We start from the raw sequence: 26,133 nt of genomic DNA on the forward strand, positions 1-26,133 counted from the left end.
AGCCAAGCACATTAGTGCCAGTTCCAAACTCTGCATTTCTCCTTTCTTTTTCTTTAGGCTCATGGGAGTATTTTCCTCACTGGTATACAGAGCCTTGCATTTAAGAAGATTTTTTGCTATTTTTATTCCAGCATTTGTATGCTAGAAGTGGAAGTCCAAGAAAAAACTTTTAAAGCATTATTGTTTATATTCTTATACATGCTACAGTTACACTTGGTCACATAAGTCCACTTCTCGCACTGGCACTGATTTGGAGAATTGGTGTTAAAAACAAACAGCAGTGAGACGTCATGAACTTGTTTTATATTTTTGCAAATCTCTTTATATCTGCCTCGTAGAAGACAGCAGGGATCTTATATCTGCTTCTGCATGTAAGGTGTTGGTATTTGTTATTTTGCTTTAAGTGTATGAGGAAAATCTGACCTCATAAAGATGTGTAGTTGGAAAATGGATGAGTATTTTCAGATTATTGTGAATATTCTTATTGAAAGTATACTAAAACTCAGTGGTATTGTCTTAGTGGTTAGTGGATTGTAGCAATGTAGACTCTGAATGCATATCAGTAATCATTTATACTCTGTTACATTAATATCTGTTGGTGTATCTCACACTTTAAGTGGATGTTTTAACTATGGATAGCATTTTAGAGAATCATTGATTGGTCAGTTGGAAAATATTGGTTCACTGTATTAGGTAGATCTTCTATATGTTGACATATTTCACTATACTATATATATATAAATCATATTTGTCAGTATCACCCTCTGTCTCATCAGAAAAATTCCTTAAGTTTTGGGAAGCTTCCAAGTGTACAGTAGCAGATAAAAGTTTCCCAATCTTCTAATTTTAGTTGAAAGCTTGAATTTTATTATTGGCAAAAAAAAAAAAAAAACCTACCATCAGTTGGTTTCCTTGGAGTGACAGATTCACTTTGTTCATTTTTGGGTGTCAGCCACATTCGCAAATCTGAATAACCTTTGTTTGTCTGTCAGACATTCTTTCAAGTAAAAATGGTGTTCAATGAAAAGCACAAGGAGTTCAGCTCAGAACTCAAACAATCTCACAGTACTTTTCTTAGAGACAACATGTTATTTTAGTCTGTGGCAGAAATGCTTTATCCATGCTTCCTTTCTGTTACGTAAAATATTAAAAAATACATATACTCAGGAGTTCAGATTTAATAAAATTAATACATATTACTGCTTCATCTAGGACATATCAAAGTGAAATTGCCATTTTCCCCCTGGGAGTGAATATCAGTGAAAAATAAAATGACTGACAGTGAAGGCAGTTTTACCTCCCATTGCTTTTGCACCATCAGTGCAAATGTTGACAGTTTTGACTCTGTGGGTCTCTTCAAAAGATCTTAGGAGACCCACTGATGAGGTGTTACGGAAGCCCAGGATTCTGCAGAACACTCTGTGAAATTCTGCCGTAACCTGGCAGTGATTGATAATCAGTGGTGATAGTCGTTGTTCATGTGTGTGTGTGTTTCATGAAACCTTTTAAGGACTTTGTAGTATAGAAAATTGGTAGATACTTAGAGCTGGCAAAGGTACGTGTTGGATCAGTATGAGTTTCCAGCTATGAATATTTTTTAATACATGTTGATAGGAGAGGCTGTGCATTCTTTACCACCAGATTTCCAATTCAGGGATGCTTTAACTCTCCCTGCGTTCTATTGCTTCATTATTATTAATAAACCTGTCTTTCATCAGGTTGGGATGATGGTTTATTCTTCTGTGCACTTCTGAATAATTCTGATTTTCTGTACATGCAAATTGTCAAACAGGCATACAGGCCACCTATGAAGCAACTGCCAAATAAGAAATATGTTCAGAGACTAAAACATACTTAAATAACCCTTTTATGTTAACAGTGTACATGTGAGAATCTCCAGACACTTCCCTTTCCAAACACCAGTATGTTCTCCAAACCACATTTTAGCAGAAGTAACCATTTTTATTGGATAGGGAGAAGAGGTCAAGCCAATTTCTGTCAAGTAGCTTAATTTTCATTAAACAGCAGTCATGGCATTTTCTCTTGCATTGTGGTACCTAAAGAACAGAGAATTTCAGAGACTGAAAATACTTAAAGAAATTACTGAGATCATCTCTCTACTTTAATACCCTTTTGGTTAGAACTATATTTTTTCTACCAAAAAATCATATTAGTTTAATGTTCAATATTTTGAAACTTGTAATTCTTTGGGCCAGGCAAACAACGAAGTTAACCTTTATTATATAAATCTTTCTAAATGAATTGGTACTGTAATTAAGTCTTCAAGGGAGTTCAGATACATTTATTAGGGATGATATTGGGGGTTCTTGCCCATTCAGTCTAGTGGGACATATAATTTAGAGATTATCAAATATCTTAAAGAATGCATCAGCATTAAATGTAAATAATTTTATATAAACGAGTGCCAGGTTCGGGTACCCACAAGTCATCATATTTGTGTGAGATAGGTTTTCATGAAGTGCTGCTCAGTTTTTAATGTAGATGTTCTGAGAAATGCAAATGGAATATATTCGGTGTGGTAGACAGAATACTAAAGATGACACTCCTAAGATTCCTGTACCCTGGTTATTCAGTCAATCACTAATCTAGGTACTGCTCTGCTGGAAGAGATTTTGCGGATGTAATTACAGTCCCTCAGTTAAACTTGAGATATGGAGATCTAACCTTAACAGTCTCCCTTCAAAAAACAGAGGCAAGGAACTGAATTGTGCCAGCAACCTCAATGCATTTGGAAGCCAGTACTTCCCCAGAGCCTTTAGGTAAGAGTCCAGCCTGGATGACATCTTGATTTTGGCCTTGTGAGTCCCTCAGCAGAGTTAAGCCATCCCAGACTTCTGACCTGTAGAACTGTGCAGTAATAAATGGGGGTTACTTTCAGTCACTGCATTACTTAAGTAATTTGTTATGCAGCAATAGGAAACTAATGCATTCAGACTAAAGGATGCATATTATTATACATCAATTGGGGGTTTATAAACTGAAAGAAAATGAGGCCATCTTAGATGAAAATACAGTTTATGGCCCTCTGGGAAAGCAGAATAAGAAAAAAGAAAATGTTTGTTAAAGAATAGAAGTTAAGGGAGAGATTCAAAGAGATTTTCACTTATCATACCCGATGGGACAGTAGAAAAGTGATAGCATTTCAAGAGGATTTTGTAAGGATTTACTGCATTCCTATAATCTTTGCAAGTTCTCCACATGTAATATTTCTTTTCCCTTGTCTCATTAGTGATGAACAAAAGCACACTAATATGATATGGATCTGAACACTTGCCCTGTGGAGCAGGAAAAAAGGGGTGGGGAAAACTGGCGTCAAAGGAGGTAAATTGGGTGGTACCAGCTTGGAGTATAAGAAAATGCACCAATCTTCGGGCCTCCAGCGAAGAAAATAAGAAAACCCAAGGCAGTCAGACTGGGCCGGGGCATGACTCTAGCTTTGCAATATAAAGGCCTGTAATTTCATCTATTGGTAATAATTCACACTAAGACACTTTGAAAAGTTAAAGGAGGCATCATTAGTAATTATGCTTGGACAAAAGCATAAAACGGATGCCCCAGGCAAAATAGCTGTATCGTCATTCTATTATTAATGAACATGTTTGAGACATAGTTTTACATATTAGTCAGAATTACAAATTATACATTAAAAAGTACATATTTCAGAAATCTTAAGCTATAACTATTATTTTGGTAACTTAGATATTTAATTATTTAATCCCCCAGTAATAATAATTAAACTTACTAGAAATCAACATATGAGAATTTGCTGCATATATTGGAAGCTGGTTTCACACCATATTTCTCAACCTTGCTTTTCTTCAATCCAGATAGCCACAAAGCATTGGTTATTGGTACATTATAATGGTCTGAGTCTCAGATATATCAGATATAAAAAGGATGATAATCCTCATCATGTTCTAAATGCTGATATCTGAAAGGTCTGGAAACATACTTAGAAGAGTATATGATCTGTGCTTCTTTATTTGTCCTTCTTACTCAATTTTTATTGGTTCATTTCAGATGATCTTCCTTCCACTTCTCTGTCTCCCTCTTTATTTTTTTCATTTATTCAATTTTCTCTAATATTTTGGAGCACCTACTCTGTGCCCCAAAGTGTATTAGGTTCTAGATGCTAAGGATAAAATGGTGACTAAATGAAACTATTTAGACATTCTTTTAAATCTTTTCCTTCTTGCTATTCTTTTGTTATTCTTGCCTAGGTAACTTTAAAAAAAAAATCCCATTTGTCTTCCTTTTATTCTGAGCCAGCTTTCTCTCCACAGTTAGATTATCATGACTTTCAAGCATAAACGTACTGGTACATGTCTCTTAAGTTTTGAGAAGTCTTAGTACTTTTTAAAAAATCTGCATATCATCTATCATCAAATTTTAATAATCTTTTTATGATCAGAAGATCCTGTCTTGATCGCAGTAAAAATTTTTCTGTATCATTTATTTTCTTCAGTAAGAGTATTGAAGAAAATTGATACCTTATACATCATTTTTTTCTTTTTGTTTAGTTATTAGTATGTAATAATATTAAGGTAACCTGTGTTATTTTAATGCAAATGGTTAGTAGGTCACTTCTGTTACGGTATATAGAGTATTATCAATTATTACATGACAAAAATGCAGAAACTGTATAAACTCATACAGAAGAAAGTGCTTTTCTAGATATTACAAAGGTTTACGTCCTTAATACTTAAATAATCTAGTGATGCAACAAAGTTGTCACTTTGCATTGCCATAGTCTCCCCAGTTCTGGTCTTTAAGTGGTTGGAATGGTAATGACCCTAGAAAATATTGAGATTATTGAGATACTTCATTTGCATTGTAAAAATAATAAAATTCCATTGGTAATTATCTTTAAATTACAAGATGCTGGTTTTTACTGGGGTTTTTTTTTGTTTTTTTGCAGAGAAGAAACTATCTATTTAAGGTACTATCTAGTACTTTAAGGTACTATCTAGTACTTTAAGGTACTATCTAGTTTACGGTACACTGGAGTAAACACACTCCACCCTTCTCTTTCATTTAATGCAGCTATTAAACATGGGAGAATGGAACAGCTATTTGAGGATTTTAAAAAGTAAATAGTAGCATGCAGATTGGGAAGAAGACAAGAATTTGAAGTACCACCAAACCAGCAGTGAGTTTATTATTTTTCTCTCTCTCTCCTGGACTCAGCATAGCCCAAACTTGAAAGTGGTTATTAGGGCATGTATAGAGAAGCTCTAGGGAATACCTCTAGTTTAAATCAAGGAAGAGAAAGGTCCCTTAATGCTTAGAGAAAGCAGGGGAAATTCCCCCTTCAAGAAAAGTTTCTATATTCTCTCCTGGCCTGTCTGCCAAGCAATCCTGTGATAGTGGCAGTGGAGACAACAGTGGCAGCAGTAGGAGTCATAAAACTCTGATGTGAACCTTCCTCTCTGATCTGCAGAGCTTTTATTCCAAAAGGGCAAGGTAAACCCCATTGCTTTTTGTCTCTATCCTCCTATTACTCAGACCTAGAAGCAGATACAGTCATAAAAAGTACACGGCTTAGTGAGATAACTAGAGCCCAAACTTTCTGGAAGCAGGACTGAAATGAGAACCACAGGGTCATGGAAGGTGCCAGAGAGATAATGGAGAGGGAGGAGCTAGGGAAAATAACCCCATAAAATTGTTTATCAACTCCTTTGCTCAACTCCAAGTTGTGTATGTGTGAATATGACCCTAAAATTTCTTTGAGAAATGAGCTACTAAGCCATTGAACTACCTCGGTCCCAGACTGGTCCCTTGGTGACAAACACATAGGATCGATTTGAATATCAATTTGAAAATTGACAGTGAAAATTTGACAATGAAATTGAAAGCTCATAGAAGCTTTGAAAGTTTGGAACGTACATCCCGAACCCAACTAGGTTGATTTTATGCTAAAAAAAAAAAAAAAAAAAAAGAGTCAGCATTCTTTTTAGGATTTAAGTAAGACTGAGAGTGTTCTAATATATTCTTCAAAATGTCTAGGATACAATACAAAATTACGCCCTCTGTAAAGACATAAGAACATCTCAATTTGCATGGGAAAATACATTCAACAGATTCCCACTCTGAAATGGCAAAGATTTTGGAATTATCTGACAAGACCAAAATATCAATTATAAAGATATTCCAACTAGTAAGTGCAAGCATTCCTGAAATGAATGGAAGGATAGAAAGTTTCAGCCAATAAATAGAATATATAAAGAAAACCCAAATGTAAATATTAGAATTAAGGAAAGAATAACCAAAATAAAAATTTCTCTGGATATACTGAATAGAATAGAGATGACAGAGGAAAAAGTCAGTGAACTTAACGATAGATCAGAAGAAAGTATTTAATATGAACACCACAGAGAAAAGAAGATTGGGAAAAATATGAACAGAGTCTCAGGGATCTGTGGGAAAAATCAAAGCAGTTGTCATGGGTTCCAGAAGTCAACAAAAGGAGAGAAGAAATATGACTGAAGACTTCTCAAATTTGGCAAAAGATTTAAATCATCAGATTCAAGAAGGCAAGTAAACTCCAAACAAGAAATACTTGAAGCCAGAGATATCATAATCAAAACCGAGAACTAAAGACAAAGAAAAAATGACATGGAAAAACAACCTGTTATTTTTAGGGAAACAGTGATTCTAACAACAGTAGATTTCTCATGGCAAACCATAAAAGCCAGGATAGCACACCCTTTTGAAATACTGAAAGAAAGGATTGTCAGTGAAGATGGAGGTGAAATAAGGGCATTCTCAGATGAAGAAAAACTAATTTATAACCAAAAGAGCTTCTTTAAAGGCTGATAATTTTTGCAGATTTTAGTGTGTTCAAATGTATTGTTTTAGAATTTCCAAATAGAAGGCTATTTCTTTGTTGTTCTTCCTCCCTTTATCACTGTTCAGACTCTACCCATTCATCAGAACCCTGATTAATGTACACTTTTGACTTCCTGGATCGTCTCTCACTCTACCATGCATGAACCTGGCGGACTTCAGAATACTTTTCTTATAACTTGCATTCCATTCACTCCCTCTCCTTCTAATCTCTTTGTGGTCAAAGATCTTCCTCAATACTTGTCTGTGTCCTCAGCATCTAGTATAGTGATTGAGCGTCCCAGGTGCTCAGTCTATGTATTTCTGAATAGAAATGAATTCTTGATAGGAAAATCATACCTTTCCTTGGTTTATAATAAAAGCAAGGCTGAGCTTATCTTGTTTTGGCTCTTGGCTACTAGTGTATATCTTATTAGACACTGGCCAGAACATAAATCAGACACCTAATATTTCTATTTTGGCAAGACATGTTGTAGGGATAAGACTGGGATACATTATTCTTAAGGAATTATTATGAAAAGTGGTTATTCTTAAGATATTTTTCTTCTCAAGATCCTTTACTGTTAAAGCTTTAATTTAATTAGAATATTGTTTATATTAGAAAATATTTTAATGGTGCTATTAAACACTGTATGAATGTTAAAATATGCTGAGTATAACTTTGGGAAACAAAAACCATCTTAATTTAAAAAACTCCCCGAGGTCCTCCTTGTAGTTTTTAAGAGTTGTTCTCACTATAAGCATCTGGAAATACAGCTTGTGCTCACTATACACTTATACAGCATTGTCAGTGAACCGTTAATACTTGTTAAGCATCTATTCTGTGCCGTAGATTTTTTTTATTATGTCACCTCCTTTAACCTTTCAAGAGTTCTCTATCGTAAAGGATTGTTACCTCATTTTACAAATAAGAAAGCTAAGTTTAATGGTTAATGGTTAACATGTTTCAGATAAGCCATCATATGCTTAAACTATATTATCTAAATTAATTAGCATTCCTAAGAAAAATGACTGATTTCTCAATTTTACTGTTGGGAAAACTGAGGCTTAGAAAACAGAACTAACTTTACCATGATCACAAAGCTAAAATTCGAGGCTTGGACTCAAACCCTAGAGTACTTGACATAGAGCCTCAATTCCTAAGATTTTATCCTTTGCATTTTGCCTTTTTTATGTATACTTAATACAGAAAACAGGTCATGAAAAATTTATTATTGAATTTCAATCAAGATTTTAGAAAACACAAAATCATTTTTGGGAAAAATTTTCACCATCTTATTTACTATCAACTGCCTCAGTGTATAGACCTAAAAAAAAGTGATCTTAAAAATGGCATCTAGAGTTGGAACCACTTGTCCCTAAGTACACATATGTTTTATTTGACGGATTATGTCAAAGCACTATATTAAACTTAATATTTTAAATATTGGTAGTTGAGATTTAAGAATATCAGGTATTTGTAATTGTGTTGTAATTATAATTATATTCTTTAGATTTGTCCAGTTTATAGAATTATTTATTTCCTTCACTTGAATGAAAAACACTGATCATACTGAGTAGAAAGCAAGTTATGAACAGTAACAAAATGATTAAAATTTGGCAAGGTGAAAAAAAATGTGTCAAACTGTTTTGAAGTTTGAGTTGGTTTGTAGTCATACATAAAGGCATGCTGTCAATGATTTTACTAGTATACTAAAAAAGCAATTTATACAGCTTTTTAGTAGCATGATATTTTTAGTTTTAATTGTCCCTGATTAATGCCTTTAGGATATGATTACGTTATGACATTATAAAAATGCGTTAGCCAAAATTCCTGATTTATATGCAGTCAGAACACTTTAAAATTTTTCCAGCTGTATCCTTAAACTTACTTCACAAAAATCTTTAACTGTGTTTCATCTTACCTCTTTTTTAAAGTCATGACAGTTTTTTAATCTCCAAGGCAGATGAAATCATTAAACCTAGTTTTTTTTTGCTTATGAGCAAAGTTATATATAAAGCCTAAGAACTCTGATTTATCGTTTTTAAAATTAACATAGCAATGAGAAGACCAGTTTTCAGCCATGTTTGTGGTCGACAGCACAGTAAAGTTCTCATTACTGATTTACAAGGGTTAGATGTATAATCTACCACATATGGCTTTTTGAATGCGCCACTAGATTTATATTTTCAGAGTTTCACTGAAATCTAAATTAAGAATTTCGGATGGTATATATTATTAATGATATATTAATGATATATCAAAACCACAATAATGTACATTGGAGTCTGGCTTCATTTAAACTCTCTGAGGATTTAAGAGTTTAACTTCTAAAGCCGTCCAATAACCCGCCCTTAAATTTTCTGAAGAGAGATGAAAAGTGGATGTGAAGTAGAATAAATCTAGAATACAATAGCAGGAGCACAAAACTAGCCTGCAGGCATAAATTTTCTCAATTGTTCTGCCTTCCATACAAAAGTAGTCCTTCTCATTACCCTAATGCGGGGAGAAGGTGGGTCAGCTTAGTGGTGTGGTTTATTATAAACCTTAAGGAAGGGTAAAAACAACAAAAGCACCAACAAAATCTATTTTGGATGTGTCCTTAACCATGAAGTCCTCTTTATCTCTCAGAAGGGCAGAAGTTAGGAATTGGCCACCGCTGCTCACCCTTCATGCCACTCTCCCTCTGGACTCCCTTTCTTTCACTATTTTTCCTAAACACTTACCTGAATCATCTTTCATCTTCTTCCTGCACCGTATTAATTTTTCATATAAAAGCTTGCCAAAGATTTCAAGTGGTGTATATACACTATCTGGTGCACTTAGTGCACTGCTGTTAGATACCTCCATTGCACCTTTGGGTAATAAAATGAGTGATTATTTACTGTTTTATTTTCCTTCAGAAACCCATTAAAAATATAATACACATTTTTTTAACATGTATATTCCCATCTGTAGTTAATTTGGTCTCAATACACATAACAAGGTCAAAAGGTAAATTAAGCAAAGAAAATATTGCATCTAGCTTCTTACAATGTATTAAATCTTTCACATGAAGTTCCTACTTCATTTGATTCCAAGACAGTGAAAATGTAAACTTGTCAATTAATATTTTTTTCTATTTAAATTACTTTATTCATCTACCTTGTTTTTGTTTTTGTTGTTTTTACATAATCCCCCAACCTCTCATTTGATTCTCTCCAAGTAGCCTGGGTGTTGGGCTATAGATCAGAAACCACCATTCTTTCTCTGCCCTCTGAGACCTTAGGTCTTTGCGTCTTTGCAGTGAATTCCTTAGTCTACATGGCAGCAGAGCACACTGCTGGACTTTGCTCCCAGGAATGTAGCTGGTGGGTTCAACAAAAGGATATTCATCTCAGGGCTCTGTAGCCTTTCTATCCAGCTCTCTTCACCCACTCTTTATCTTCCCACCCACCCCAGCCCTACCCTTCCGTCTCGTACGGCTGCTGAAGATATTGCTGAACTTCCGCTATGTCATCTATAGGTCCCCTACGTTAAACCGTCCACCCCTCTGGCCTCCTTGGCAGCGAGAGTCCAAGTAGGCTCAGGAATGATAGCTCAGTCCTTATCTCCACCTAGTCACACAGTATTTTCCTTTATTCTCTATTTGAGCCACCCTATATTGGCCCAATATATTGTTTCCCAATCCACATCCGCCAGAGTTCCAAAAGAATACCACTAATCCTTATCCCTTGCCACCTGCCATCAGAGCAAAGTCTTTAGATGACTAGGAAGACATCACCTATGTGGAAATACAAAAGAGAAATGCATGTTGGTACACCTCAAAATTTATTATCACTGTACTATACAAAACATGGTCTACACATTGGGAGTGGAAAAGTACTTGATTTCTCAGTACTTTCCTGCCCTTGTGGTGGTTACATTCTAAAGAAGAGATGGTCAATAGCCATAGAAAATAATTAGATTAATTGATATAGTAAAAAAATAAAAATGAAATGAGGCATTAAAAAATGAAACAGAAAAAAATAGTAGATCTAAGTAAGAGATAATCTGGTAATGCCAGGGTGGGGATAAGGATTTTTATAATTATAATTTGGTGATCAAGAAATGCCTTACTGAAAAAAGTGATATTGTTATGGAACCAAGCTTGGGTCCATTCGCCTGTGTGCAGTAAAGCCAATCTTCTGATGCCAGGTGGTGGTGAAGAAAGTGCAGCGTTAATTGTATTTAGCTGCCAGACAAGATGTTCAGAGCAGCTAATGCTCAAAAAACTCAAACTCTCTGATGGGTTGCAGGGAAGCATTTTGAAAGGCAAGGTGAGGGAGAGGAGTTGCGGGGGATGTGATCAGCTTGTGTACAATTCTCTGATTGGTTGATGGTGAGGTAATAGAGTGGTGTCACAGGGGTTAACATTATGAATCCTCAGGCTCCAGCTGGACTGGGGGCTACGTGCTCATGGTTATCATGTAGGTAACTTCTTCCATTTGGTGGGGGCTTTAGTATCTGTAAAACAACTCAGGAATGTGTATCAGATACTGTCATCTATATACTTCAGGGAGGAACTAAAAATTCTGTGACTGATGTATGGCTGACTTACTGTTTAAATTGTTACAGCTCTCCTGATCCAACTGCTACTTTGCTCACTACATGTTCACATCCCTTCAATCATTAATTCTTTTTTTTTTTTTTTTTTGGTGTAAGTTAATCCCAAACTCCTAATTTATCCATTATTAATTCTTAAACCAGGCTTTTGTACCTCAGGGGAGGTCTGGGAGACTATAGGTTTTCTACAGACAAGAGGCAGGCAAAGGACATGGGGGGAGGGGTCTCTCCCAGAAAGGCTCCGTAGGGTCCTCCTTGGTTACAATATTTTTAAAAATTTGAGGAAGTTCTGAAGAGAGATCTAGGTAGAGAATGTTCCAGACAAGTGAAAAGCCAGTGAAGAGGTCTTGAGGTGGAAACATCCTTGACTCATTTGATGACCTCCCTCCACTGCAAAAAAAGCCAGTGTAGCTGGAGTGCAGTCAATAAAGGAGATTATTATAGGAAATTTTAGATTTTGTGTTTCTTCTTGTGACAACTTTGATAAATTGTAAAATTTATTAGCATACTATTTTATATATTACCTTGATGTCTTTAGGAATTGTAGAGACATTTCCTTATTCACTTTTGGTGCTGGTGGTTTGTACTTGTCTCTCTTTTATTCCTAATCAGTTTATTAGGTATGTATCAATTTTTGCCAGTTTTCTCTTACATTTGTACTATTGTTCGTTGATTTTCCTCTTTATTATTTCCTTCTATTTTTTTAAGCTTTAATGCCCTCTTCTTTTCCCATCTTCTGGGAAGAATTTTAACCATTGATATTCAGTCTCTTTTTTCTGATATACACTATGAATTTTCCTAAGCACTGTCATTTCAGCTCACACATTTTTGAGTTTAAAGTATTTTAAACTCAGTTTAAAGTATTTTCTAATTTCCATTATAATGGAAATTGTATTTTCTAATTTCCATTATAATTTCTTTCTCTTGTGGACTACTTAGAAGTGTATCGTTTCATGTCTAGACAGTTTGGGCTTTTCTGGTTATCTTTTTAGTCCTTTATTTCTATTACTTACATTGTAGCCAGTGAACATACTTTGGAATATTTCCACTTTTGAAATTCATTGAGGTTTTTTTCCCCAATACTCAGTAAATGGTCAATTTTTATAAAAGTACCGTATACACTTAAAAAGAATGTGAATTTTGTTGTCAGGTGCAATGTTCTATTAGGTCAGTTAAGACAGACTTGCTAATTTATTGTTCTGATCTGTTATGTCCTTAGTGAATTTTTTTATGGTTGTTCTATCAGCGATTAAGAGACATGTTAAAGTCTCCCAGTTTAATTATGGATTTGTCCATTTCTCCTCTTAATGCTGTTCATTTTTGCTTTCTGTATTTTGAGCCTACAGATAAAAGTTGTGAAATCTCCTTATTGTAGTAACCCTTTTGTCATAAAACAAAAATCCCTTTCTCTCTCCTGATGCTTGTGGCTTAAACAATTTGCTATAATTTTGTACATTTGTAGTATTTATATTATTACCCCTGATCTGTTTTGGTTAATGTTTACATATTATATCATTTTCTATTCTTTTACTTTTAACTTATCTATGTCCTTATATTTAAAGTGTATGTATCTCTTGTAAGCAGAGTAGAGTTGCGGTTAATTTTTATTATGCAGTTCTATAATCTTAGTTTGAATTTAGCATAGTTAGTCTTTTTTATTTAATGAAATTTCTGGTATAAAATGTGAGCTTTCTATTTGTTTCATTTTTAATTTTATTTCTTTTTCTTTTTCCCTCTGTTCTTGCTTTTTTATATAAGTAAATCTAATATTTGTGTGCCATTTTCTATATTTAAAACTGTTGATTATATATTATTTTACTATTCTTTTGAAATTACCCTATGTATTACGACATGTATCCTTTTACTACTCTCCTAATATTGCTAGAACTTTTGAACACTTGAACTCCATTTATCCCCCCACTATATGTTGTTGCATGTATTTTAGTTCTCTGTATTTTAAAATTGGAAGACATTAAAATTAGTGTTTTGTGTATTTGATATTTATTTACAGTTGCTCATATAGTTACTCTTTCTGGTATTCTTTTTTTCCTCTGTATTTCCATGTTTGATTCTGGGATTTTTCCTTCTGTTTGAAGAAAATTCTTTAACATTTCTTTACACCAATAATTTTTTCTTATTAATTTTTTAATGTATTGAAGTAACATTGGTTTATAACATTATATGTTTCATGTGTGCATTATATTTTGACTTCTGTGTATGCTGTAGCATGCTTACAATCAAAAGTTTAGTTTTCATCTGTCACCATGCATTTGAACCCCTTTACCTATTTTGCACTCCCCCCTGCCCCTTCCCCTTTGGTAACCACTACTCTGTTCTCTGTATCTTTGTGTTTTTATTTGGCTTGGTTTGTTCATTTATTTTGTTTTTGTTCGTTTATATTACACATGAGTGAAATCATATGATGTTTGTCTTTCTTCATCTGCGTATTTCACTTAGCATAATTCCTTCAAGGTCCAACCACATTGTTGCAAATATCAAGATTTCATCCTTTTTTAGTGGCTAAGAAGTATTATACTGTATGTATGTACCACATCTTCTTTATTCATTCATCCATTGATGGGCACTTAGGTTATTTCCATATCTTGATTCTTGTAAATAATTTGTAGCCGCTATGGAAAACAGTATGGACAGTGGTTAAAAAATTAAGACTAGATATAGCTATTCCTTTTCTGGATATTTATCTGAAGAATGAAAACACTAATTCAAAAAGATATAAGCACTCCTATCTTTATCACAGCATTATCTACACCAATATTTTAATATAAAGTATCATTAGGAAGGGGTTTCTTTCTCTCATTTACAAAAAGATGCATTTGGTTTGTGGTGGCCCAGTGAATGTGGATTTCAAGCTCCCTATCTTTATGTTAAAAATGCCTTTACTTCATCATCATTTATTCTCTAGTTTTTATGTAGAGGTGACTTCCCTCTCACAGTGAACCTTTTCTTTACTTGGTTTGTAATTTTTATTTGTGAGCTAATCTTAAGTCAGCTTTCCTGTGGGAATTTTATGTTTACTGAGATGATATCATAGTGATATTTCATTTATTTTTACTTAACTGACAAGGAAATCCCTAATCCTTGTGTGATCCCCAAATTGTAGGATCAATTTGTACATTACATTCATGGTTTAGTATTCTTGTGGCTTCACACTTATGCATGATGGTGGCTTGGAGTTTTGATTTGTTTATCGAGTCTTTTCTAGCATACCCAGAATTTATTTTGAGCCAGAGTTCCTTGCTGCTTTCCTGCATATGGATTTTTAAAGTTATTTTCAAGTATGTTTGAAAGTCATTAACAGCAGCTATTCCAGGCTTTCTGATTTGTGTATGGATCTCAGTTCCTTACTCACTAATACCTGTCACAGCAGATATTTTGAAACCACGCCCATTATTTAATAAGACTTGTATCTTATATGATACCCAGGCTCTGACAGCATTAACTCATGATCTTATCACTCCAGACTTGAATTTTTTTAAGCTTCATTCCTGTACCTGAGAATTGTTTTTACTTCAACCTTAGCTATACATTCAAAAATTTGTATATTACATATTATTTGGCATCTCTATGTGTTTTTCAGAAAAGGAGTCTCATTCTACATGATATGAGAACATAAAAACAATATTTTAATGTCTAAACAATATTCTGCCTTATTTGACCACAGAGTTTCACCGTACTTTTCATTAAACTAATACCGTTTTTGTTGTCATTAGAAGTCACTTTTTTTCTTAGTATTCATAGAAACTGTACTGTTAAGAATGTTATAGGTTACTTAAACATTTAAGAGGATCTGGAAGTCTATTTTTAATTACTATACTGATATTAGATGTATAACTTATATAATTGTACTTTTATAGTCCTAGATCATCATCTTGTCTTTTAATGGAACAGAGGCAGTTAATTAGCAAACTAGTAAAGCAAGTTATTGTTTTAAAATATGTTCAAGGCCCAATTTGAATGTAATTGTTAAGTGGGTTTTACATTATCTGGGCATCATTATTAAAATATTATAAATTTTTTTTCAAATTCGTGGATGAAATACATTTGATTCTTCTAAATTATATTTTTTATTTAAGGCCCTGCATTGAATCACATTTTATATTAGTCTTTCTATGCATTTCCTTTAAAGTACCCCTTACTGAGAATGTACCAAATACAGTGTTGATGCAGGGATGTACTACAAGGCCTGCACATTTAAGGAACATAAGCGTCCCTCTGTCAGTAACATCAGCTCATAAGCATTTTTTTACGCTTTTCCCTGATCAGTCCTTTGTTCAGGAATTCTACCCCCCAACTTCCACTTCCTTTCCCTGGCTCACCTCTGCCCACTCAATGATACCGCCAAGCTATTTCCCTCTCTAAAAGCCTTTCCTGCTTTGATTTCCCCTATTCAGTGTCTTTTGTAAGTTATTCTCCCATAATATCCTATGTACATCTTTATGTCGCAGAACATTTTTTAAATGGGTGTTCGTGTGGCTCAGGCTCCTGAAAGCAGTGCTCAGCATGTATTCATTTTTGTACCTTGGGGATCTGTCCCACATTACATTACATTAGGCCTCAAGAAATAATAGGACTCATAGGTAAAAACTTACCTCATAGGGTGCAATCATAAGATAAATAACTTACCTAGGATTATGCAGTATTTTGTGCCAGGAAAGCCAGGATTTTGAACTGAGGTGGTCTAGCTAGTGTTTAAAGGCAACAGTTTGGGAGCTGGACGACTTACTTTTGGTAGGATACATCCATTTGCTCACATTAAAAACTCTGATATCCTGATTAGGCCATTATTGTAACATGTATCCTGTAGGGTTTTAGAGGTTTCTGATCCTCTTGATGAGGTGTATCATATCAGGTCCAGGATAGTGTGTTTTGTTTTCAGATGAGAGAGTCTCTTGACTCCTGGTGCATGATTTGATTCATTTTTAGATGACAAATTAGAAGTTGTTTTGGTTTCCTTTGTGTTTTCAGAATTTCTACATTAAAAGAGGGCTTTAAAAATCGTCTGTATTATAGCTATCTTTAAATAACAGCTGTGTTAAATCCTTTCCCCTCCTAACCTCTACCCCTTATTATAATAGGAAACATGTGGGTTCTTGAAAGGACCTGAAAAGCATGGGCTTTTAAACAGAATAATGCAAGTCATTTAAATTAGTCATGGTTACAATTATTCTCCATAACTTTTAAGTCAAAGAAAATCTCCTCGGTGTGCCAAATGTAAGAACAATGAAATTCAAACTTATCAGAAACTTAGTTGAAGATTTTGACTTTACATTTCAGTAAAAGAAGAATAGCAGTAGAGGGTCGTTTTTGGTTGTTAAATTACACCCTGATCTAGAAGACATTGTATTAATTACTATTCAAATTTCATAAACATGGTTATCATATTTATGTCTTTAATTTTCTTACTATAAAACTATTATAAACACTTACATGAATTTGGAAAGTGGGAAAAAAGGAAGAAAAGTTACCCACAATCTCTTCACATAATACAGTTGCTGTAAACAATTTAGCATATTTATCTGGTCTTTTGGTTTTCCTATGAAAATGTGGTGATTTGGATTTTTTAACACTTAGTTGTGATCATTCCTCTATGTCAATATGTACTCATCATTTTTGAATTTTATTTTATATAAATTTATATTTTACAGTACAAAATGTCTTGTATATTATAAATTATCATTTTTACCACCATATGTTTTTATATGACCACACAGTAGTCATTGATTTCCCATAAACTGCTGAAGAATTTAGGGCTCCCAGAGAGGTCACTGTTCATTCTTTCTCTTCCCCTGTACCACAGGGCTGGTGCTGAGAAGATACCAAAGTTGTACACCTTCTGCATTCCTCTTACTTCCCACTGTTGCTTCTAAATCAAAATCTCTCTTGCCCTCATATAAAAACTCAGCATTTGAAGCTGAAGCTTGAGCTTTACCATCATGTCCCTCACTGTCACTGTGATTGATCCATCTCCTTGATTCTCGCTCACATTTCCTATGGATGTTGGCCACCTTTCCCATCTAAGTTCTTTGTGATCATGTGCAATTTCATGTTCATGGTATCAGTCCCCCCAACACTACTTAATTATTCTTTGACCTCAGCCTCTACCTCTGCCCTTCTTTACTCTCATGGCAATACCTAATCATGTCATGGAATTTCAGCTCTGAAATCTAAAAATCCCTAAATCTATCTCTTATCACAGTCTCCAATACTTTTTTTGGAAAGTGTCTGTTCTTTTACCTCATTGATGACTCCATTCTCCTGACCACTGTATTCATTTCTCCCAAGTATCAGGCTCTGACTTTACTTTACTTATCAAGCATAGAGCCTTTACAAGGTCTATCCCTTCTCTCACTCTCAGTTTTACTGCCAACTCTTACACCCTAGGATTCTTCCTTTATACCCGATCTACAAAATCTCAGCTCTCTTTCCTTTTTCTCTCGGTTGCTATTTCCAATAGCCATCCACCTTTGACCCATGCATCAGATAACATTGCCTCCTTTTTCACTTAGACACACAAGAATATTAGAAATTAAGTTCCTTAACTTAACAAGCTATATCTTTCAAAGTCCTTACGGCAGTCATCTCCATTGTGAAACTGTAAACATTCCTATTAAAGTCAGCAAGGAAAACATGGAGCTCAATACCACACATATTTCAACAGTATGTTGAAAATCCTAGCCAATGTAGTAACATTACAGAAAAATATGGAAAAAATATGTAAGTATACAACAAAAAGAATAATATAGAAAATAAAAGAATTTAAAACAAGTGGCAATACTATTTTTATTTGGGAACAGTATATTTGAATGGGTATGGGAGAAGAAATGTAAAACTTATTAAAGTGACTAAATTTGATATGTACTGGTTCATGTAGCAAAGGGATATATGACATGACAACCCACATTGGCTGAATTTTAATCTGCATATGGTGATGGAATTATTTTAGTTGTGGTGAAAAACGTGGTGAAATATATGGGCATTCTAAAGGAAATTTTGTACCAAACAGTGGTCATCAGCATGCTAATTATAGTTGAGCTTGATTTAGAATTTTTGCAGAACGTTTAATCTCAAATTATATATTTTTTAAAAATCTTAAAATGCTCAAGAGAATTTTAATATCCTTTTAAGAGGAGATACTTTTCTTTCACCCTCCATCTCTCCCTTCCTTCTTTCTTCCTTCCTTCTTCCGTTCAATTATGACACAAGTTCAGTTACTCCTAAATCTTAGTTTTCTGTTTTTTGTTGTTTTAATAAGTACCTGATTTAGCACTCCTAAAATTCACACTACGTTTAAGAATTTTTTAAAGTTTTTATTTCACTTATCGTTTAATGGAACTAGATAAGAACATGTTTTTCTCCTCTTTCTCTTCTTCTCCCTTCTGTTTATTACTACCTTCATCTTTCCTTCCCACTTTATCTTGATTTAACCCTGGAATAATTTCAGTTGCCTTAATAAGCCAAATGAAGTAGGGCTTATCATCTCTCTATTCATCCATTCATCCATCCATCCACCCATCCATTAATAGAGAAGTTATTCATCTATTTGTGGATTTGAAATGTCTATAAGATCTATTTTAATTTCTAAATACTTAGAGAAAATAACATATGTATATTTAATCTCTTGGCTGTTTCTTCCTGTAGTTATATCTTTTAAATAACCTGTTTATACTACATTTTGCTTAACAAATATATCTTCATTTGTCTGATAGGCCAGTGGATACCAGGCCTTGACATTCAACATGAAGGTTTGAAAGAGTAGTTAAGGATAAACTTTGAACTAATCTCCATTTTCAGCCCTCTAGCAATGCCTCTCCTCAAACCTTGTGTGCCTCAGTCTTGAGCCTCTCTGGGGTTCTACCAGGCTCATAAAATCCTTCTCTCCTGTCATGTGGGCTGTGACTCCACTAAATCAGTTGTGTTCCTTCATGAATCTTCTCTTTCCAAAACCTGGGCAAGGTGCTTTATTGTTTTATTTAAATTTAATTATTCCTTACCATTATTCTTTAAGTTTCTAGAGAAAAAAAGTCACAAGCATTCAGCTAACCATCTTTAATTAGGGGCAACTCTGCTCTAAATTGTAATCAGAAGCAAAATAAAATTAGCTGGTAAATGTATTCATCTTTGGTAGTCATGTGATCTTTTGCAAATCATTTTACCTGTCCTGGCTTTAATTTTTTCATAAAATGAGCTTACATGTATTTTATAAGGATATGAGAATTAGAGAACATACAATTAATTCAAAAAATAACAATTTTTTTTTATAACAAATAACTTTTGTTACTTGAAGATACATTAAAACATACTCTTGGAAGATTATAGTTCCTTGTATTAAATGATATTTATTCAGGAGTATATCTAAATTAGTAAAATAGTACATAAATCTTTGACTAAAGAGTATTAGTGATTTCAGATATTATCCTCTTTACTAATAATTTAAACCAAAAGATCAAATGTCTTGCTGAAATTTTTGTCTTAAATAATATTTCAGTATCATGTACTCCATGGTCAGATCATCTTATTAGCTAAGAAATTTTCAAAGGAAACATTTTCAGTTTTCCAAGTACCATAGATAGTTTTTATGTTATATTAGTTAAAATGGTATTTCATAAAATAAAATTTCAAAAGTTCATTAACTAAAAATATAAATGTGAGTTCAAGAATCTTATAAATGTAGTTTATTTTAGGGTATTTCTTTGAAACTAGGTTTCAAGAATTGAAAAATATTTAAATAATCATTGCTTTTTCATTTACATTTTCTAAGTTGTAACTGTTTATCTTACATGACAATGAAAAGTGGTATTTATAAAATGTATGTTTATGGTATGCCTTTTGAGAACTGTATAATTGATAAAGTAATTTCATCTAAAATATAAAATTGAAAAGAATATTAACAGTTTATTGAGTGACATATACATATGCATTTTCTCCTGAAATTGTTTTTAGGGGCTGGATATCACAGTTTAATATTGACATATTTGAGGGGGAAAACTATCATTTTTCTTTTCTTCTATTAATACCAAGCATAAATATTTGCATTTTAATTCTGACATTTGATAATTAACGTTTGTGTTTTCTAGGTATAGCTTACTTGAGTGGAATGTGTAGTGAAAAGAGAAAATGTATTATTGCTGAAGACAATGGCCTGAACCTTGCATTTACAATTGCTCATGAAATGGGCCACAAGTAAGTAAGAATCCTGGGTATGCTAATATATTAGCACGTACATTTGTAATTTGAGTTATTGAATTACATGCATATCTTTTCATTTTTTGCTTTGAGCCTAAGTTTTTTTAAATTAGTTAAATGAGGAGGCAGAGAAGATCATTTAAATTTGAAGAGTGTCTTCTGGATGTTGTAACCATTCCTGATACTCTGAATGAAATCTTACTGCATTATTAAAATCCTCATCAGGACAATCATTACATGGCACATGATTCATTTCACTCACATTTCCAAATGATATAAACCTTGCAATAATCATGACACTACACAACTGTGCATTATTCAAGCATCCAAGGAAAACACTATGTACAAATAAAAATAGTTCCAGCTTCTAATAGTACCTGTTTGTTATTATCCACTACAGAGCAAAGGAATTAATCTGTACAGTTTAGGAGTAATGCATCTGGAAGAGAATTAAACTGGACACACAATTCATGTGTAATGAACATTAAGTACGTCTCAGGCATAATTCTAAGTAAGCACTTTACATAAATTATTTCACTTAAAACTCACAAAAAGCAGGGATTTCATTTTACAGATAATAAAAATAGCAATAATAATTAGTGGTAGCAACACTTATATAGCACTTACTATGTGCCAGGCACATTTCTACATGCTTTATGTATCCCCACAGCGTTCTTGTCAGGTAGACTGTAAGAGTACCCATCTTATAGGGGAGAAAACTGAAGTACAGAGAGGTTAATTTACCCTCCCAAAGTTATAAAAATACTATGATGGAGGAAGGATTTGAACTCAAGTCATCTAACTCAGGTCATACTGTTCTGAATTTCTTCATTAAGTTGTCTACTCTCTTTGGACCTTGGATTCCTCATCAATAAAATGGGGATAATATCTGTGTTATGAGGTTGGTTTGGGATTCAAATGACATAAGAAATAGACACATATTTACAGGAAATACATTATAGTAGAATGGTGTGAGTTAGGGAATCAGACTTAATTTTGACTGTAGGCTTCTCTACATGCTAGCAGTATCAGCAGTACAGATGAAAAGTATTTTAATTGAACTCAGATTTACTGAAGTCCTACTCAGGGAGGTGATCTTTATGAAGACTTCTTTGGTCAAAGACGTATTTAGTTTGGCCAGCAGTGTTTCAAAAATTGAATCAGTTGCCAACATTAAAAAGTATAAATTTGACATAAAAATTCAAATTTCCAGACCTGGCAACATTAGACTCACAGTCCCATATGGCAGCCATTCCTTGGAGTTGAGTAGCGTCTGTACCCTTTAGGCTGGGCCCATCTTTCCCAGCTCATCACAGGCGGCAGCACTCTGCTATCGTGCACCCAGCTGACTTCATTTTCATTATATACCTGGACTCTGTAGACAGTTGCGTAAACTTGTGTTGGCAGTGGAATTTGACTGGTAAAGGAAAACTTAGACAAAAACTTATATACCACATAACGGTGTTTGTTTAAAAAAGCCCTTTTTATTAGAGTAAACTGAAGTATAGGAAAATGATCAAGTCATAATTATACAGCCCTATGAATTATCAAAAATTGAATGTACCCATGTACCCATAACCTAGTCCAAGACATAGGATATTATCAGCAGGGATTGATTTTTGATGTCACTGTTTTCAACTGTGTAGGTACACTTTCATTTTCTCCCATGCAGGATTTCAGTAGTCATTCAAGTGCTCTAGAATATATGAGGAGTTTGTTATTTGAAAAAGAAACAAGAAAAGATAAATACACTTTAAAATCATTATCCTTTAGGGAAAGTTTGCAATACAATGACCTCATTCAGTATTTCACACCAGGAATCATAGGATTTAGATTCTTAATTCCAGTACAGTTTTCATAATTTAAAGATGTTTCAGTTTAATCATAATAGGAAAAACCACATGTATCATTTGAATGAAAAATGCTGACAATAATGTTTAGAGGCAAGAAAAAGTTATTGTTAAAAATATTTTAAGACACTGCATATTAATCATAAATACAATTTTTATAAATTAAATGTAAGTTTCTGAATAATTAAAATTTTTACTTCAGCCATGCATTAACAGTTTGGTAGACAAGCTGAGTATCTTTTAATGAAACAGACATTAAATAATTTTGTCAAGTACCCTGAATACTAGAGGGTTCACTTTAAAAAGAAATTTTAGAGTTTAAAAGCAATTTCTTTTAAATTAATTTCTTCAGTCTGTGTTATATTCTAAAACATAGGAAAAACAATAATTAAAGGAACCAACCACAGTACAAGTTGCTTCATTAATATGCAAAGGCTTGGTCAAGAACCTACAACTACTTAAACAAAAAACTAAATGATATAATTTAAGGAAAGGCCACTTCAGCTTTATGTAGTAGAAACATTGGTTTATGACCAGGAACTCAGGTTGGAATGGCTAAAATGGTAGTAAAATATTATTTTATTTGACTTTTATAGAGCTGTACCCAAAATCAATAGAGATGTGCCAAAGGTATGTGTAATGCTTGATGGATTAATACCAGGACATGTGATATATGTTGAACTACTTAGCTGCTAAAAATTCTCCTTACCAGTAAGCAATATTTGTCTCAAAAGTAGAGGCTAAAATTTTTCTTGCTGCTAGATAGTGGGAGACAATAGCAGTGAGATTGTCTTCATAAAGAACAAACAAACAGCGGGAAGTTCATCCATATAAATTACATCATCATCATCCAGTGTAAGATAAAAAGCACAATGAAACAAAAATGTAGGAAGAGGAAATAAAAAACAATGTTCATATACACATAGCTTCTCACATAGGGAAAGTTTTCATAGATGTTAGATAAGTATATTTATGGATTCTATGTGCATGTGCGCTCACACACACACACACACACACACACACACACACACCCCCAACAGAGCTCTTTTCCTTAGAGGTATAATTAAGATTCAGCTACTTAACTGAAGCTACTTAATTCTTATTTTTTTTTCTTTTTGGATTTCTTTCTTTTTTTGGTTATAATTTCTTCCAATATATTCAATGTATTTCCTGTAGGCAGAAATGGATTGTTTAATTTTTCAACCCACAGTTTAAGAAAGGCAGAATGATTTTATCTGAACTTGTCAATTCAAGAATACATTTATAATTACACATGAAATGATTCTAAATTGATTTGAGTGTATTTATGATTGTTGCCTTGAATTTGATCTCTAGAAATTCCCAGAGCAACTCCACGTATAGCTGGAAAAGTCAATATGGGCCACCAAGTAATAAAACTGACTCTTGAGTGGGGTGAGAATTTAAGTAATTGAAGTGAACAAAAATATCCTTCTTTTACTATTGCAAAAGAATCTTATGTAATGTCTGCAAAAATATATTAAAATTTTCCTTAGAGAAATTACCAATTAAAAACCTTATATGTAATTGTATACAAAAGTGTGAGTTAGAATCCATAGCAAGAAAGAGGAAATAAATGATTTATACCAATATTTTATGATTCCTTTCCAAAATTATTTTTCTTTCTGAATGATAGGTCAGGGGAGTGATTATTTTTCTTATAACCAAAAATTTCAACAATAGAATGTTTTTATTGGTATTTAGTGTTTTTATACTTATGAAATACTGATAGGACTTTCATTAATTTACTGTGATGAAGACTAAAACTTTATTTTTATAAATAAAATACCTTATGAAATTGTTCATAACTTTGACAGGGTTTGTGAATACATATGTATACACATATTCACTATATTTTATATGTCTTATATCACCTTTATGAACAAAATTTCTTAAAGTAAAAGATTATACTTTGATTTCAAGCTATAATTTATTATTAATATATTAATTGTGGTTACATTACTGTGTGTGGGGAGAGAGTCCCCAAGACCACCCTCAGGTTCAATGATTTGCTAGAAGGACTCATAAAATTCAGCCAAGCTGTTTTACTCATAATGATAGTTTATTACAGTAAAAGGATATAGATTAAAATCAGCAAAGGAAAAAGGCACATAGGGCAGGGTCCAGGGGACACCTGGCGCAAGCTGCCACTTGTCCTCTTCTAGTGGAGTTGTACAGACAACGCTTAATTCTCTCAATAATAATGTCTGAGAACACGCACATTATACTGCCAACTAGAGAAGCTAACCCGAGCCTTGGTACTCAGGGTTTTTAGTGGAATTTAGTCACGTAGGCATGGCTGATCACCTATTCCCTACAGAGGTCAAGCTGTTAGAAGTCCCCCACCACAAATCACATTTTTAGTATTAACTATTGGACATGTCCCAGGGCCCCCAGGTAAACAAAGATACTTTTTTATTAGGCAGGATATTTCAAGGGCTTAGAGTTAGCTCTGAAGAGCAAGGCAAGTCCCAGACCTTTGTTTAGAATATGCAGGTTTGGGACCACACAAACTTGTGGAGTTAACTCTCAATTGCACAATTACACAGTATTTTTAAAGTTTTAGAATATCATATTTATATTAGGTTGCTAAAGGCTATCTAATAACAATTTAAAAGTCTTCTTTTATTATCAGACATTGTACTAAACAGTTTATTCATATCTAATCCAATCTCACAGAAGTCTTGAACTAAGTATTATCATCTTTTTACAGATGAGGAAACTGAAGCTAATAGAGATTAATTTTTCAGGAGTTCTTCTGATGTTAAGGACATTCTTTTTTGATCAAATATATTCTTAAGATCTTCCTAGTTCTCTTAGTTTAATCTTGTCTTTTAAAGTTTTTGACCTGCGGACTGTTTTTTAGTAGTCAAATCTCATATTATTTTTTCTATAGTTTTTTGCAATTGGAAGTGCTTCCTCATTCTACAATTAGGAAAATATTTTTGTCTAGTTGTTTTCTGTTTTCTTCCCCTCCCGCTCTCTCTCTCTCATCTCTCTTTATTGCCATATAACACTTGAAGGTCATCTAGAATCTACTTTAGTGTATGTAGTACAATTCTTTCCACTAAATTTGATTTTCTCATTAGCTGCTCAATAACTGATCTTATATTGGAAATGTGGTCTCTGATGAGGTAAGGAGCTATGCCAGAATATAGCACATTGCTCGCTTTGTTGAAAAAGTCTTGAAATTTAAAAAAAATGTCAGTTGAACTAAACTGTGTGCTTAATGATGTAGCTGATTTACATTCTAGTGCCAGCCGCTTATCTAGTTACAAATCTGTAAAAAAAAGAGTTCACCTTCTGGCAGCCATTGCCCAGACCACACTTTGAGTAGCCCTGTTACATAACAGTTATTCACTCTAAGTCAGTATTACATAGGAGTCACATTTGGTTGCCAGAGAGAGGAATGTTTTTATTTTTAGCCTGAAAGGCGGTTTTTATTTGAATTGTTTATCTCTGTCCTCATATATTCTGTTCAGTCCTTTTAGACATAAATTCTGTGATACAATCCATTACAAATAATAAAAGTTGTTCTTTTGTACACATTTTTAGTGGTATTTTAGATTTGTTTGTTATATAAATGTGTGTGTGTGTATATATATACACGAAATATGAATATATACCATA

At 33.5% G+C, this 26,133-nt stretch overlaps 1 protein-coding gene across 1 annotated transcript in view; it reads left to right on the forward strand.

Moving 5' to 3' along the window:
• The window catches only part of ADAMTS19 (ADAM metallopeptidase with thrombospondin type 1 motif 19), a 302,428-nt gene that overhangs the window by 116,987 nt on the left and 159,308 nt on the right, over positions 1-26,133 (forward strand). The window contains exon 8 of the mRNA XM_061188127.1: positions 20,527-20,632. Within this exon, the coding sequence (XP_061044110.1) occupies positions 20,527-20,632 (106 nt within the window). The remainder of the gene's footprint in view (positions 1-20,526; positions 20,633-26,133) is intronic.

Source organism: Eubalaena glacialis, chromosome 4, assembly GCF_028564815.1.
Source record: "Eubalaena glacialis isolate mEubGla1 chromosome 4, mEubGla1.1.hap2.+ XY, whole genome shotgun sequence".
Classification (NCBI taxonomy): domain Eukaryota; kingdom Metazoa; phylum Chordata; class Mammalia; order Artiodactyla; family Balaenidae; genus Eubalaena; species Eubalaena glacialis.